At 38.9% G+C, this 18,315-nt stretch overlaps 1 protein-coding gene across 1 annotated transcript in view; it reads right to left on the bottom strand.

Annotated features, from left to right (window-relative positions):
- Nucleotides 1–18,315, bottom strand: part of LOC137197123 (protocadherin-15-like) — a 177,674-nt gene that overhangs the window by 51,343 nt on the left and 108,016 nt on the right. Inside the window, exons 17-20 of the mRNA XM_067610286.1 lie at nucleotides 16,768–16,861; nucleotides 10,869–10,997; nucleotides 4,125–4,430; nucleotides 2,694–2,924 (exon numbers count right to left, since the gene is read on the bottom strand). Coding sequence (XP_067466387.1) covers nucleotides 2,694–2,924; nucleotides 4,125–4,430; nucleotides 10,869–10,997; nucleotides 16,768–16,861 — 760 coding nt within the window. The remainder of the gene's footprint in view (nucleotides 1–2,693; nucleotides 2,925–4,124; nucleotides 4,431–10,868; nucleotides 10,998–16,767; nucleotides 16,862–18,315) is intronic.

Genomic DNA, 18,315 nt, shown 5'->3' with positions numbered 1-18,315 from the left:
TCTGGATGACAGCCGGCACATATAGAAATCTCTGTGCTGATGCTGTCTGCATGCTGAAAGAGTAATATTGTAGCAGTGAAGATTTTGCATCAGCTGCTTTGTTTGATTTCAGTCAACACTTCAAGCAAGTTATTGTGGATTCAGGAAAATTTTCCTTCTGCAGTAATTCACCATGCCCCTGGCTTTGCCCTCACACTGTGAGAACTGTACATCTAAGCTGAATGTAACACATAAACATATACATATATTGTTATCACATGCTTACAGATGAAAATAATAATCTTCAAGTAATTACAGTGTTTTAAAATAGAACATAGTAACTGAAAATGGTGTGTAAATCGCACCAATACAATGTTTTTCTGTCTTTTTTAATTGTCTTTTTCTCAAGCTTTTATCAGATATTGGTAATCTGAGAAATATCTCATATTTAAATGCTTTTTGTGTTTGGTTTATCCTTACCAATAAACATAATCATTCCAATCTGCAATACCTGATGATGGTAAATCAACTTGAGTAACTGCCAAAATAAGATGAAAGGAATAAAAGCTAATAATTTGCTCGTCACTGTGTTAAAAGTTTGGATTTACAAGCAACTTCTGTTCAAAATGCTTTTAATCTCTCAAGAAATCTCAAGATAATGGAGTCTGGGTTGGATGATGACAACCATGAAAGAGGTTTTCTGACCTAATTGAATGTCTGATGTTTAACAGAAGTGTTTTCAGTGTGATTTTACAAGCTGGACCTTTGGAAAAACTGATGTTTCAACACAAGTTTTTAATCATTTCTTGAACAAAACAATGACAACACATGACATCAAGTTCTCAGACATCAAATTGAACTAGAGGTCTAGCACAGTACTGTTCAAAAATATGGTATATGAAAAAGAAATCCCATTGCTGGCCCTTACAACAACAGAACACCAAGACTGATGTGAAACGTTGTGTACGCTGCCTTCTTATCTAATCTTTTTTTTGCTGCGTGGAACTCCCTTTAGGTGATGAAACAGTTTTGTTGGGATTTGGTGATTTACAGCTCCCTAGCATACAGTCCAAACTTAACATCGCCACTGCTTTTAATAACCTTCTCCTTGTAAGTGATACACAGCATATCTTATTGTGGGCCTGCAAAGGGACGAAACCTTGTTAACTTTTCAATCTTTGCTTTTCTGTGTGAGAATGAGAACTCAGTCAGCCATTCACACCTCTCTCAGGAATAGCTTGGCTCTATAGTATAACTGCTGGAGCCTGATCTCCTTTTCTTCTGACTTTTCTTTTTACTTTCCACTGATTTGACTGAGCCATGGGCAACGGTATGTGTTCTGTAAACTCAGTGGTGTGGGGCAGTCTCACTTTGATCTATACACAGGTTTATTGTTTCCTAGCAGAAAATCTATGATCCTGCTCTTGCTTTGAACAACAAAGCTGGATCCATGTGCTGCAAGTGTTCACAAGGAAGCTGCAAACAAGATACATGCACAGATACACTTGAGTTTGCTTGAATCATATCACTTGTTGTATGTACGCACACACATATCATATCTCCATCCATGCACACACCCGCATACCCACATACAAACAAACACAGTGTGTCTGTTTTACATTTCTGAAGTGCAAGGATGGAAAGGAAAAAAGTTTGGGAGACTCATTCAGAACAGCAAGACATGCAGGACACTCAATCCATCACTGCAAGGCATCCAACGAAAGAGACAACAACAAAACAAGGGGGAAATCAAACGCAACCGACTTCAAATAACCCTCTGGAGATGTTATATGAGGAAGAAAGTGGAATCAGTGGGATCGACTCAATCTCTAGTCCCTGAGAAGCCTGCGTGAATCCATTAGGCTCATTCTAATTCATGTCTGCCGTTTCAAATAGCAGACATTGGTTTGATATCAGTGGCTGTGCAATGCCTTATCCTATCAAACACTGCTCCTGGGTGACAGCACGAACAGTGCAACAAAGCTTGCCCTTATCGGAGGACAAACTCACTCTACAGGTTGGCGGACCATGCGGTGAGCCTGCTTGAATGAGCTTAGGCCCTCCCTCCCATTCAGTGTAATAAAGTTCTGCAGACTTTGAGACACTCACTAGGGGTGGACTGAATTCATAAACAGAAATACAGTATGTCTATGCACACATTTTGAAGCAAATGCACGCACAGATTTCCTCAGAATGACAACACACATTCATTAACACACACACACACACAAACACTCATGCATACACACATGAATGGTATCACAACACAAGGCGTCTAATCCTCTCGTACGGATTCAGCTGTTAATCTCTTGAAAGGTTGGAAAGGGAACACAAGCTTCTGAAAAACCTGACATAATTGCTGTCACAAAGCTAATGAGTCATTCAGATCTGGAATAGCACTGGGTGCATGGCAGTGGCACCTCTCCATCAATTCTCTTTGTCATGGTGAAGCTACAAGGACACAGGTTGGGAGGCCAAACCATGGTTTTACAAAAACACATTCAGCTTTGGCGCTGAATGGTATGATATTGAATTTTACATCACAAACAGCGGAGGTGCAATATTGTATAATACGTCCCCTATCTGTATATGTGAGCTACTACTTATGTATAACTCTGCTAATGGCTCACTACATATTCACTGTCAGTGCTGCAGCTCCTGAGGGACAATGAGGATAGATGGCTGGGGTGGGCTGACTATCCAAAGGCTCTTACCGTGATGCGGACTGTGACGGTAGCTTGCCCTGGGGGCATGACCCCTCCTTGGTCGACAGCTTCTACCTGGAAAGTGTAAGAGGCCCCCATACTCATAGCTGCCAGGTCTTCAAAGTCCAGGGTCTGCAGCACAGCTAACTCTCCCGTGACAGGGTTCAGAGAAAACAGCTGTCTGGCCGATTCAGTCTTGATCTGATATGTGACATTGGAGAAGAGGTCTGAGTCCACCGCCTATAAAGAGGAGGAAGAGGGTGGGTAGAAAAACAAACAAACAATTACAGTAATGTACATTAAAAATAACAGAAAATATGTGTGGAAAAAAAGGGGTGATGGAAAGGGAGTGAGAGCGAGAGCCCCATATATTTTCAAAAGCGGAATCTTACATATAGACATATAGGCACTGTGGATGTGCACAATGAATATTCATGATTCTGTTTTAATTTTATGCTACAGGGGTTACTTACATCAATCATTAATATGTTCTGATTAAATTAAACTGCAAAGGAAAGCTTAAGTTGGTCCTCATTGCATGAAATCACAGTCCTTGAAGTAGATATAATTTGGAAAGGCTAATGCTGTGATACAGATACTATATACTGTATAAGATACAGTATATAGATGCTGGTATGCATGTTGTTTTGTTGATGTACCCTCCATACACAGAAACACACACACAAAGCATTATTCATTGATATACAAAAAAAGATATAATACATTCAGCTCACTCATTAGCTCAGTTTTGCTCTTTAGGTGTTTTGCCAGCCACCCCCTTCTGTTTAGAGTTGAGGTGTCGTTGTCTAGGAGATTAATGGTATCACAGTGCCAGTGTCATTCACACCCCTCACTCTCACCCCCTTCTTCTCACTCTCCCCTCTTGCTTTATCCCTGTGTGGGAGATGTCACTCACGCTATGCCAGCAATTACTCGCCCCTCTACTCTGTGCTCTGCATCCACTAGGTTTCACTTCTGTGCAAACATGTGCACCGATATTTGACAGTGTCAAATCTACCCAAAGACAGATTCCGCCAAGTTGAAAGGTTTAACAACATTTGCGGAGCATTACATTAATGTTTGTCAAGAGAGATGGAAAAATTATCCTCTACCAAAGCCTGGTTATAACTTGAAAAATCCAGCTTTATGTCGTATTCTAAAAATGCCCAGAGAGCTGTCAAGATGGAAGAAAAAAAAAATTCTCTCCGCTGTGTATATAAAGGCTGTGTATGTTTCTGTCTGTGTAAATGTTTCCATCTGGAAGTATTTGACATTTTAAACGCTAAATTGCCTGCACTTGAAGTTAAAAGATGCTAGAGCTGTCTTAATACAACAGTTGTTTCAAACAGCCTTACTGCATGATATGAAAGGAGACAGGAGATATATAGGGATGGAAAGAAAGAGACAACTAGAAACAAACACACACATCCACTCACTTACACTTAGCTTCAAGACCACAGTTCCAACAGGGCTGTTCTCGGGTACGTTCACCACATAAGTTTGCTGGGAGAAGACTGGGCTGTTGTCATCGATATCCTTCACCTGGACTGAGAGGGTCAAGGTGGTCCGTCGTGGGTCCACTGCCCCATCTGAGGCCTCTACCACCAAGTCGTATTGGCTCCTAAGCTCCCGATCAAGTGGCACTTTTGTGTAGATGCTTCCATTAGCACTGATTGTAAACAAATCAGGATGATTCACTATCCGGTATTGCACCTGGCCATTAGCTCCTGCATCTGGATCTGTGGCCTGGGGAGACAGAAAATGATCAGAAGGCTCTGTTATGAGAATATGTGTGATTATCTTTGTGTACTCAGTGTAGGAATATCAGAAGAAACATTTCCCATGTAATATTAATATCTGTGCAAGACACCCTGTAAATACATTGCTCGTCTGTTGTTTGACTTCTATTTGGCTGATCTGATGTCTGACACTTGTGGTTTTTGCTGTGGTTGTTTTAAAACAATTTCAATTTAGTTAACTACAATGGCCATAATTCAATGCACCGTCATATCTGTACTTGTTTGAAAAGTGATGTGTCTGTGCCAACACGAGAGACAGCATGAAATATAGCCTTGATAATCACATGGAGGCATAATAGTCAGCTAATAATGCAATGGCCATTATCTTACAGTGGACTGAGTGACTTCATATGCTGGGGGACCAAAAAAAAAAAAAAAAAAGTGAGTTAGTGGGCTTGCTAAATGAAACCTCAATAAAAAGTCGTCAATAAACCTTTCCCCTCTGATGCTGCTGATGTAAACTGACAATCTGTGGGAAACACTGATAATTCATTTACATATATCAGTAATACTAGAAAGAGATAAATATTCACCAATACACGGCATATGAATAACAGATTTTAAAACTGAATGCAGAGGAATTTCCCTTTAGGCAGACGGCAGCTGTTTTGAGTTTGATGATCCATTAGAGCTTGGCTTTATTTTAACACCTTACATATTTACAGAGGCTTTAAGCACAATCCCATGTAAGCTACAGCACCGCAGCCAAGCTAAAACAACTCTCATACATTTGAGTCTCATTTCCTGTTCCTATACTGAGATTAGAGTCTTTGTCACAGACTCATGAGTAATCATTTGTGGGTTCAAAAGCCACTAACCTTTTTTATGCAAACTCTGCATTTCATCAAAAGGAAATTCTTGAATGCTAAAACAGCCTTGAATATCATGCATGTCATTCTTTAAATAGAGAGAGCAAAATAAAAAAGGTCAGAGAAATGAAGAGCTTAAGAGATGCACACAGTGCTGTACTGTGATGCTGTGGTGATCCTGCAGGGCAAAAAATAAGTTAGTTGCTTTATAAATTTGAATCCCCCTGTGGATATGACAGGTCATTATTATGCATGTGCATATAGTATTTGACTGTGTTTATGTTCATACTTCCACAGTCTGGTAATTCTTTGTTGTATTTGAGAGAGAGAGACAGAGAGAAGAGAAGGGTGAATAAAAAAGGGAGATCAAGCCACACTTAATCTGTTTGGCAATCATTTCTCAACCTCAGTGCAACTAAGGACAAGGCAGCTCAGAGATGGGGAAAAAAACCCTATGAGGAACAGTAGAAGAGGGAGGAGGATACACACACATATGGTTGCTAAAAGCTGCCCCTAATTTGCTTTACATGGAGTGCCTAACAAATATTCAAAGCCAACGCTAACAATTGGACCTCAGCTTTAAGACTTTGCAAAGCAGAGGAAAGCACATCATGTCAATATGTGCACACGGATCACTACTTTCCTGCAGTGATTACATAACAAAAATTGTCATTGCTCGTCGCCTTGTAAGAGGTGTAATCCATTTAATTCACAACCAATAAAATCAAACAACAAATTAGCGTATTACTGCAGCTTCCAATTTAGCCTGCCCTGTGACCTGCAGCAGATGTTGGCAGACATGACAAACATAGGCGGTCAAACTGGAATGCTTGGGTGCAGAAGGCATAGCCTAGCTCACCAAAACAACAGCACCAAATTATTTGGCAATTATAGGGCTATTTGATGATGGTGTCTAAATCATAGCTGACATCTTGGCCTCACTGAAACAGTGGTTATGGAAATCTTTAGCTCTAGCTTTAGTTTTCCAATCAGGAATCCTTTATCCTGGTGGTAACTGGCACAGACTTGTGATGGTGAGCTTGTGGGCTGGTTTGGTTTACATCAATGGTAGGAGCAGTGGAACATCCGGCAGGTGCGGGTGGTTGCAGCACAAAAAGCAGCTTGATCAGGTGGGTGCAGGCTTATAAACCTCTAATATGTACCTGCACACACTGCGAGATTTGACTCCTTTGTATGCTGCTGGCTGGGGGCCAGTGTTCTTTTCCTTTTTTTTGTATTTACAAAAAGAGCATATTCATCTTGTATGCGTCTTGCTTCAATGTTAAAACGTCAGATTTAGTCTAAATTGCCCACTTATACTGTAGTCAGAATGATGCCTCACTACACCGGAAATTAAGTATTTATGCTTTCTTCTCAAAACCAAACAAAAGGTATAACTGTAAACATGTTAACCAAGTGAAACACAGCACAGCATTATGTTCTGATATATTATGTTCAACAGCCTCTCCATTTACCAACAAGTCTACATGAAGCCTTCATGATGCAGCTGACACAAATGCTTATCGATTTGTCCTCTGGTCATATTGATGCTCAGATTATGGATCCCTGAGCAAACAGAACAGGCTTGCATGGTGAGGGATTTGTCAGTCACAGAACAAATGACTCTATTAGCACAAGCCATGCTGTCGATTGTGATAACATAATACGTAAATTGTCTTTAATCTATGTGTGTACGTGTGTGTGTAAAATAAGAACAGGTGGGAACCTGTTCCAATTACTGTAATGATAATACAAAATGTTTTAGGTCTAGCATTAACCCATATAATATTATTATGCATTTGCACTGGAATCATCTTCACTGTTGACAATTGCCTGAAGCTTTGTGGTTGGCTGCTTTAACACTCCCTCCCTGCAGGGAAATTCAAGGCAATACAGAAAAAAGATGAACTGATTTAACCTCAACACATCATATTTAAATGTGAAATAACTAAAAAAGTAGACACAAATAGTAGGTGTATTCAAGCAGTCTGTATTTTGCATCCACAAGAAAATGGACAGTATGTTCTGATTGTGGATCATATGTTTTTATTGTATATATTTACTTTATGAATATTCAGTTAGAAAGACTTGAAACTATTTATTTATTTATTTTTTACCATGGCAGAATTAAAACTGGGAATCGATAAGAACCGGAATCCATTAGCAGAACACACTCAAATTCAAACCCTACTTGTACCAGACATGCACTTGCACACAAATCTCCTAAAAAATCTCCAAACCACAAGACAATATTCAGGCCCGTGGAAAAAGGGCCATTTTTGGCATGTGGGGTTCAGAATGTCAGGTGTGTTGTTTAGCTCATAAAATCGACAGATATATGAGGCAGCAGCATCTCTTTCATCTCCTTTCATTTTCACCCTACATGACACCCTGTTATTAGTTACAGAAAAGTGAGAGTTAAGAAAATGTGTCATATTTTCATATACGTACATTATAAACACTCATACAATCCAAGTGCCATATATCTTTATTCCTGAAATAGGGCAATGTATTAAAGTCAGAGACCAGAGCTTTCATGTATGAGTGTCTATCTCTCTTGCACTTTGCCTGCAACAACAATTACAAACAGATCAAACTGTGTTATCTATGTTAGATTATTTTGGAGCCTCATGCTGAAGGGCATGGTCTCCCAAAACACTGCGCAATGAGCATCATCTCTTAAAATGCAAAAATGTTCTCTTTACTTGACAAATGATCAAATGTGTGTCCACCATGTGAGGATTAAGCAAAGGAGACAAACCAGAAAGAAACCGTTACAGAGATACTTGAAACAGGGTGCAGGTGGACAATGAAAAAAAATAATGGTATCGTGGCTTGTTTGGTTAGATTTGTAAGAGTCTATAAACTTGCCTTTAACTGTGGTAACAGTGCTCAGCCTCCACTTCATGTCAAGAAATTGAAAGTTGGCTTAAGTACTTCATATTTAATTAACCTACCCTTTTCTATTGTACCTTTTAAAGTGCATAAAAGGCATAACAATCAATTAAGCAAGATTTAAAATGGCAATGAAAAGGAAACCAAATTAAAACTGAATAAATTAAATGAAAATACTTCCAGTGAAAAAGAACGTACAGTTATAGAATAATTTCAATGTACTAATAAATGAATTTTATAACAGCAGTGGAAAATATTTTTTTTAATTTAGATTTGAAAAAGGCTAGAATCTAAGACCATCAGGAGGTTTCCATCTGTGTGCAGCATAGAAGTAGTTGTACCACATTTTATTCTGACTCTAGGCACTACAAGATGACTGCTTCCTAAAGATCTAAGGGACCTACTGGGTTGCATTTATGTCCTAAGCCATTAAGTGATTTATAAACTAACAGCAGCACTTTAAAATCTATGGCTACCTGGAAGCCAATGTCAAGATTTAAGAGCAGGAACAATGTGCTCAGTTCTCCTTGTTCCTTTATAACTCTATCAGCAGCATCGATAATAGTGCATCCAGTATGAGATGGAGGCATGCATGAGGACATAAAACCTCACATTCTTGCTGTTCTTTTTAGATGAAAGGCTGATTGATTTATTCTGTTAAGTTTTTATACTGTAGCCCAAAGAAAGAAAGCAATAAGAACTTTCCACCTTATTGATATATAGAATTACAGCATCTCTTTCTTGTCTTCATTCAACTGAAATCACACCCAGTTGTTTATTTGCAATAAGCAGACACAGTAAGTCTATAAGAGTATATTCATTTGGTGAAAAAGCAATAAAATATGGGTGTCATCTGCACATCTGTGATCTCACCCTTTTTCCAGATTTGTCTTAAAGGTAGCAGTCTAAAAGAAGGTTGTCTGCAATCCACCATCAGCAACATTTCTAATGTGACAAAAAGGTGAAAATGTAATGTATAAATAATGGTTTTGTCATGTAATCTAACTCATATTGAGGGACAATTAAGGTAGCTCATTTGTAGCTACAATATGTAACCCAAGTTTAAGAGATTGTGCTCATTTCATGAGATTTTTTATACAACAGCGTTACATTGAAAAAAAGCCTCCATCCTTTCTTGATCAGCTACAACAGGCTAAGCTGTTGCCTCTCTATGTGCATGGAGAGCAGGATTGTGTTGAGCAAAGTACTTTAATGTACTTTTCTTTTCAGTCTGAAAGGCGCAGTCTCAGCTCTAGTTGGCCATGCGCCAGTTGAGAGAACCTTCCGAAGCAGGACAGAGGGGCGAGAGACGGTGCGGTGGGCTAAGCGCCAATCTAGCTCCTGGCTGCATTTCTGAAGAAACACTCAGGAGTGAGTGACTGAAGGTAGCTTTACCCCACGCAAACACCAAGCTTCCTTCATATGTCCTTTTGTCTTATTTCACACTACATAAACTTGCAACATTTACTGGTACCCCATTTTATTACCCCATGAAAAATGTAATGGGATGGCTAATGTTAAAGATATAGATATACATCCCGAGAGCTGACAAATGAGACTGATATAAGACTGCCTTTTTACCCTTGGTGTCAGCTGGAATTTTTTGTTTGCATAAGCAATTACAAGTACGTGACAAAGAATGGACATCACACAGAAATGGATGCTCTGATCAAAATATGCTCTATGATTTTCTACAATGATCACAAAAACATTTAAAGTGTTTCACTTTGCTAAAGTGTATGAAGTAAGTTTAAAGCTACAGACATTTGTATCTGCAATGAATAAAGATAAATATATTTTGGAGATATCAACGCCTACATGGAGATACAAACAGTGTTGTGAATTACACACTGAATGTGTAGTTATACTGAATGTTGTCCAAGATAGAGTACATCAAAATGTCACGCAGCACAATTTACTCAGTAATTACCTAATTTACTTCACAGGTTCATTCAATGTGGTAACCCATCATTACATTATAAAAATAAATTTGTTAATTATTAATTATTTGCTAAGGGCAGTGGATGAGAAAACTTCCAACCTCAAACCAAACCTTTTTTATAATTTGAAGATGTAGTCTCTGATATTGAACTAGTGCTCCAAACTCCCTGCAAATCCCTCAAAACTTCTCCTGGTTCACTGTTTTGAAACTTAACTCTGTTCTGTATTGTATCTGACTTTCAAAACTATGTTTCAAAATAGTGAGTCAGGAGGAAATTAGGGGATTTGGGGACGCTATTATATTTAAAATAGGAGAGTGAATCTGTAGAGAAATAGAGGCAATAAAAACAAAGACAACTGGATTTTATTGCCTCATCTGCCGCTTAGTGGGCATGTATGTGCATATTCATAGAGGATGTCTCCTTTCATTGTTTCATGATTAATCCACTGACAAACATCAGGCCAATTAATCTACAACAGTAATTAGAAAACTCTGGCTGCTCAGTAGAGCTGAACCAAGCCAGTCAACAGGGAAGCAGCTTTGGGTGACAAATCTGTCCAACGAGATCATCCATGTCTGAAAACTCCAAGTAATTTTTTAATGGACAACAACAACTGGAAGTGAGGTACTCATTGGTCGGCACAATTTATAAGGAACAGCAACATGTGGATATACAACAGTCGGGAGAACAACAGATGATTTAGATGACTGAAAAAAAGAAAATAAAAAAGTCACTTACCATGACTTGTCCCACAAACAGATTGGTCTTTTCTTCTTGGACAGTAAAATTAGTGGGTATGGTGAGGTTAAACTCAGGGTCATTATCGTTGACATCAGTCACCACTATGTTCACAGTGGCAGTGGATGTCTAATGGAAAAAAAAGGAACACAATTAAGACCAAAGTTATTCACTGCTCATTTGTATTGAGTTTTTTATTTAAATACAAAAAAGACATTAAACCCAATTTAAGCCACAAAAATATAATCATAAATCTGGATATCATTTAACTAAAATGTGGAACCAACATTAAAATACATAATCTATGTGAAGACTCTGGAAAAATTAGATCCTCAATATCTCAAACTGTAATTAAAAGCATCAGCATCAAACAAGATTAACTAGTAAAAACTCACTAATAAGAAACAATTACCAAGTACTTTTGACCCTGATAAAACTAAGATAAACAAAAAGAACTTAAGGACAAAAAGGGATAACTAAGGTGCAGGAGACAAATAGTGCAGAATAGCAGTTATGTTTTTATGAGTGGGAACAAAAAAGGTCCCAATGTAAAAAAGGGGATTACTGCCTTCAGAAACATCCTTCACAGGAAAAACTGGCATTTAAAGCCAAAATCTGTACATTTCAAAAAAGATGACAAAGGTTCTAGCGGTGGTATGCAGTGCAAATTTAATCAACCATCCAGGTAAATTGAATGCAAATATGTTATTGACTTAAGCAAGGAAGTCAGGAGGCATTGCCAATTGAGCAAAGCAAGGTTTTACCCCGGGAATTGATTAGCAAAAGTGGTAAGGCTCTATTTTATTCCAGGTGAAATACAGCAGGAAACTCTGCAAAGTATACCACTAGACTCATAAATAATTCCTAGTTTATGAAAGATGTCAAAAGTCATCCCGTTACATAAAAAGCTGTATCATTCAGAACAATAGCTCTACCTCTAATGTGTAAAAGCATCATTTGAAATGTCAAGTTGCTCATCAAGATAATGCTTTTCAGTTGTCATAGAGAGAAAAAGAGGTGATATCTAATGCTGTAGAGGCAGATTTACAGTCAATTATGCAAGCTGGCACTGGTTCATGCTTATTTTACTCAGATCCCCATCAGCTGTCACAATCATGACAGCTTTTCTGGGGCCCACAGACTAAAACAATAACGAAATTAAATTAAATAAATTCACTGTCTTTAACAGTATACAACACTGCAAACACTGGATAAACAATGTTGTCATAAGAAGGATATAGCAAGGACATTAGTGTTGTCACTTTCTGCCAGGGATTTTGTCAACAAAATTATAAAGGGACACTGATTAAATTTGTGGATGATAAAGCTTTTGTCAGTATTTCACTTCAAGGGAATGAGATCAGATACAGACTAAAGAAAGAAGACTTGTACAACTGGAAGTCCACCACTTTGTTCCAGACTGAAATATCTCATCAACTATGGATTTCCAGAAAATTTTGTACATACATCCATAGTCCTCAGAGGATTCTACAGACTTTGGTGACCCCCTACCTTTTAAAATATCTCAATAAATAGTGGATGGATTCTCATGAATTTTGGTACATTCATGTCCCCTGACTTTTCATCCATAATTATGGGTCAAAAATTTAAGTTGTACAATACTTACACTAAAAATAGCCTCACAGAACTGTTAGCATGGCTCTAGTCTTATTAACACATAAAAAAGGAAACTCAAAACTACTGACACTCACAGAAATACAGTATTCTGCCATTTCTTGTTTTTAAGAGAAAACTTAATTCAGAGTGCATTGTCCTTCTGCATTCTTTGTATGGGCAGATGCATTGATGGTAGTTATTAAAAGCAAACTGTTCAAGGTTGTAAGCCTCAGTATCTGGACATGAAACATGAAATCAGATCCAGCATCTTCCTTTCCCTGATTTTACACTTTTACTTTTAGAGCAGAGGTTGAACATGCCAAGGATGCAGAATTCAGTTAATCAACAAACTTATCTCAACACTGACACTTTGTTACTAGGGTGTGGCCTACATAATATACCAGTGCCTATGTCCTACTATTATTGTTGATCTTGAAGAAGGCCTGAGGGCTGAAACATCATCTAAATAAAAAGAGAAAAGCATCTGGAGGCAGAGTGAGTGACACTTTTTCCCTACTCTCAAACCTTCAAACAATGACACAGTACACCCACCTATAGAACTCCTATAAATCAACATAGAAATATGGCTGAATATGCACAATCTCTCAGTGCGCTGGGAGGAAGCTGTATGTCAATAATAGAGTAAATAGCCTCCTTTGGGGGAGAAAGGATGGGCGGGTTGTGGGAGGAGTTGGCCCTTGGAAGAAAAAAAACTATTTACTATTTCCCAGAAGACAGCAGTTTGAAGTTGCCCTGCCAGATGAGACATTCAGCAGCACATGTCACGAAGGAAATGACTTAGTTACTATCACCTTCATCTTGCTGTCCGTTGGGAAGCCCTTCACCATTGTTGTTTTCTTTGTTCTGGCTTCTGAGACATACATAATCAGTACTTTCATGTACGAACTCACAAGTCAACCCATGCTGAAAACCATCACGCTTGATGTCTCTTTTACCCTTTCACTACTAAAACTAGGATGCAAGGGAACGTAGCTAACCATCAGTGTGGTGATGGGATCCACTTATTTTTCATTTCACAGAAGACCAGAAGCTAATTAGCATCTCCATCCTGGTATAGGAGTTCTTATCAAAGCCAAAAATCCTACCTTTACGGCCACAAGTGTGATTAATGAGCTGCTATTATTTATTTAACATAAAATAGATGGAGCTCTGTGATGTCTCGTCTTCTGTCCTTACTGTCTGAAAGATTCAGAGGTGGCTGATGGTGCTTTGCCTTTCAAGTGACAACCCTGACCGGCAGACATGTGGCAGAGACTGATATGATCAGGCTGTTAGGAGTCATGTACTCCCTCCTCTGAGGGCAAGAAGAACAGCTTTATCCAGCTTCCAAGGGTGAGTTTTTAGCATCTGAGCCTGCCTGGCAGTTATGATTACAGCTAGCACTGTTGAAAATATGAATTTTGAATCGGTCAAACAGATGAGCACAATTTGTTTCATGTGCTTAGAGGATGTAAGAGTTAAAATTCGACAAGTATGAATTTCTGAAAAAAGTTTGTGTGTGGGGATGCAGATTCGACTGTACTCAAAGAGAAGTTGTACTGGGGGGGAGTGGGGGGATGGCTTGCTTAGCTCCTTGTGTCAGGTTACCATGGTTACCGAATTTCTGTGCTAATTACACATCCAAATCCCTGGTGTCTCCCTCCTTTTCTCTGTCGCTTTCTCCTATCTGTCCCCTCCTCCTGTGCTTATTTTCATCTTTTTTTTTCCTGCCTTCCTTGCAGTACTATGCTGCACTGAATGAGTTCCTTACCTCCACTCCTGCACCCTTTACACCCGCTCCCTCATTCAACTCCCCTCCTGTTGTGACAGTATTTCTTCCTAACTGTGACATTTAGCCCAGTCGAGTCAGGCAGTAATTTACTTTGTGGCCAAGATGTTTCTCTATCTCTCTCTCTGTCTCTCTCTCTCTCTCTCTCTCTCACACACACACACACGCTATACAGGTAAAGGGTGTCACTTTGTACAATCTGTCCATCAATGTTAGGACAAAGAGCACCAGCTTGTGGTTACCTCATTCTGTGAGGTGACTCCCCATCTTACGCTCTCTTTATTTATTTGCTCTTTATTCTCTGACCCTGTCACTGTCCACCTCGCCTGCTCCACCCCTCCCTTCACCCTCCTACAGTTCTGGGGCAATACTGGGACACAGCAGTGGCACATATGCTTCTTATACAGCTCCACTTGACCATCACACGTAGTCTGCCAACGGATGACACGGAGCGATAGATCTGAGTGTTTATGCGCACGCAGGTGAGAGGGGGGGCGATCAACATCACTTCTTTGACAGCTCATCAGCTAATGTTCATTACCTATCACAGACAGCGTCTTAAAAAGGAAACGACATTTCACCCCTGCCTGGAACAGAGACAGCTGCAAAAGCTGAGCCAACTGAGGTGATGTCTAATTAAATTAAGACAGTTTATATGATTATCAGCTCTCAGTGGGAGACGGAGCAGCCAGCGTTCACATTCAGTCATAGTGTCTTTTTCTCTTAGCTAAGTTACAAAGACAGCTCAGGGAGTATAAACGCTCAAATGTCACAAATGCTTGTGATGACTGTGCCTTTTGAGGGGTCATGGTTAGTACTATTCAGCCTATGAAAACTGTTGTTCTCCTGTAGCTCTGGAGGAGGTTTTTAAAGTCTGAGCAAATAACTGTGATGATGTAAAGTAATTTCATCAGAGTTCTCTCAACCTGGAAACTACAAATTAAAAACAGAAAGCCTGTGTTACAAAGCCTGTGGTAGAGTTTGAAAGATCTGTGCATTTGCTGGACAGGGTGGGTCTAATTAATACATGCAATCAGTTGCATTAGGAGAACTGTAGGATGCAGTATTTTTGGAGCTTGACCCATATTAGGAACTAAAAGTCAGGTCATCTCGGCCTATGCTGTTTCCATTTTATCCATTCTTTTTTAATCTGTCTCTACGGAGTCATCTAACCTTATGGAAGCGCAATATTAAATCACTGGAGTAGTTTTTTTTTACAAATTAGTGTTCCATGTGAAACAGCAACAGTCCTCTCCAAACTACTATGTGTGTGTGTGTGGATAAAAAAGGAAACTCAATAGCAAGATACAAAACTAGCGCCTCTTTCAACTAGTTTGCGTCCAGATCCATGTGCTAAATTTGCTCTTGCTCTTATTCCTGATCCATTTCAGTGAACGCTGCCCATCCATACTGCCTTAACAACTATTAGCTTAAGGTTAAAATGCCAACCATGAACCTTAACATCCCCTGTTCGAGTCCAGCTGAGGATATTTGTTGCCTATTCTTTCTCACTCATTTTCTGACATTTCTCTACTATAACTATCTAATTAGGGCATTCAATTCCCAAATAATACCAAATCATGTTTTAGCTCATCAGTAAATAATGATAAAAGCCAAACAAGCAAAACCAAAACTCAGCATATTATCTAAATTATGTTCCATCAGATGCTATGACCCTTTGGATAACTAACTGTTCAATATCTGTAAGGTAAAAATGTTTCGCTAGCTCAAACTAGCTCTACGTACACACAAGAAAAAAAAACACTTGTCAGATTTTTACAACATGTGTAAACAGTGGAGGAAACACTTAGCAAACATAATTTTAGCAATGCTTAAACTAAATGAATTCAAAACTTAAAAAAATAGTTGTACAGTAAGTTAGCATTTGCCAGTAAAAACACTGTGTTACTGCATTGTAGGTTGGTAATTCCCCATAGCCCTAGTAATTGCAAAACTGAACACCTGTTGAGTCAGGGTGTGAATGAGGGGAACTGACTAACAGGCCTGACCTGACTCCCAATGAACACATTTGTGCTGTGGGAAAAAAACCCCCACCTCTAACCCTTTTAAAATTGCACTCACAGCAGTCTCCTTCACTGATTGATAAAATCTACTGAAAAGAACACCCACTATAGAACTCAATAGGTTATCCAAGTCACAAAACTATAATCTCTGTGTACAGCATATGGGCTTTAATGAGCAAGCAGCCCTATTTATTCTGGTGCATTGGTTTGGCATGAAGAAGTGGGGCTGACTCCTAGTACAACCACAGATTTTATGAATCTGTGATAAAGTCAAAGGGTATTAAACTCTATGGGTTCAAATGCATTAGATTTTCCATGCTAATGAACCACTTTGGTTCAGTGAGCCAAATTTCAGAGCTAATAAGCTTGTATGAAAGATCTTATTTGAGCTTAATGTGTTCAAAATGTTTGAGGATTGTTGACCCTGAGGAATCAGGCCAATAGTTTAATAAAGAGGGTTATGCCTCACCCCTCCAGGGTTGCCATCAGAGGCTGTGACAATCAGACGGTACTGATCAGTGGTCTCTCTATCCAGAGGCTTCCCCAGAAGTAGAAGGCCAATCCTGTAGAGAGGGGTCAGAGAGGACACTTGTATTACTATTACACATAAACATCTAGAGAGTGCAACTCGTTTGAATTAACACAAGCACCTCACAATAGAAGAACTCAATGTGGGTCTTTGTTTAGAAATGTTCCTGCAGTCCATGTTTGTGTCATATGAAGAAAGAGCATTCATTTACAGAGATTTGTTCAATACTTTTGAATACTTCATTGCAGAAGGTGATGGAGAAGGCTGCATTTCAGAGTTTATTCCAAATCAGACAGATTTATAAAACATGGTTGCTGATAGAAGAGGATGAGTTTAGAGCCAAGAGCAGGTGGGCTCTTAAATACTCCAACTCTGTCTTCCTTTTTTTTGCAGCCCACATCTGGCTCCCAAAGCACATGGCCTACAGACAGAAAGCAAAACTAAAGCATGCCAAAACAGAAGGAGTTGGATTGGTGGACAGAGCGACAGACAAAATATGAACAATCAAATCAAACAAGAAATTAAAATACTTGGTCTGACCATCTGTAACAGAGACTGTGGTGAAAGAAACTGGGAGAAAGAAAAATGCGTGAAATTAAAGATCAGGTACAGAAATTGGAAAACAAAGATAGTAATTACAGATCAAGAATAAATATAGTCAAAACCTTCATCCTGTCCAAACTCCTCTTTCTGGTTAACATCCAGCCAACAAAATCATAACAAAAATAAACAAACAGTGTGTTAATTTAATTTGAGGAACAATCAGGGAAGTTATCAAACAAGAGCTATAATATAAAAGCAAGGGATATAGGAGGGTTGGGTGCGATAAGGTTTGGTATCGGATTAAAAATAGCTTTTGTTAAAAATGCTTCTGCTGCCATCTCCAGAAATGTTCTCCGGGTTGGAGATCTCTCCATATGGAGAAAGGGGAGAGCCAGACATGGTCCTGAGTACAAACTAATATATGGAGATTTTATTACACAACACCACCATTTACAGATAGATTGGAATGGTCTACCAAGTCAAATGATCTTTAAAAAGATTAATGATATTAAATATAGTGGGTTAATTAAATATAAAAACTGATAGCACTGGAACTGAGGCGATAAAAAATTAAAAAAATTAAAAATCTATCAGAGAGCATTAGAGATGTTTGGTGGCTTATTTCTGTTAACAGACTTCCTGTTGTTTTGTGGAGTTGTTATGTAACAGCAAGAGAATGTTGCATGATTTATTATAATGAAGATGAAACACAGCAACACCTCTTGATGGACTGTTACAGTCTGGTCTGGTCTGCAAGGTCTTGGACTGGTATTTAACCTACACTATAACTCTGTCATGTATTGTCTGCTGGAAGAAAAAAGGCCTTCCAAATAAAAAGAACTGTTCCAACTGATCATCAGTATAGTGTGTGTCAAACTGTGGAAAACCAGATGTGCCATGGTCAAACAGACTGTGATTGACAGTGATATGGTCATTAAACACAGC

The sequence above is a fragment of the Thunnus thynnus genome, chromosome 14, assembly GCF_963924715.1.
Source record: "Thunnus thynnus chromosome 14, fThuThy2.1, whole genome shotgun sequence".
In the NCBI taxonomy this organism is placed as follows: domain Eukaryota; kingdom Metazoa; phylum Chordata; class Actinopteri; order Scombriformes; family Scombridae; genus Thunnus; species Thunnus thynnus.
This window is presented reverse-complemented; position numbering and strand designations above follow the sequence as displayed.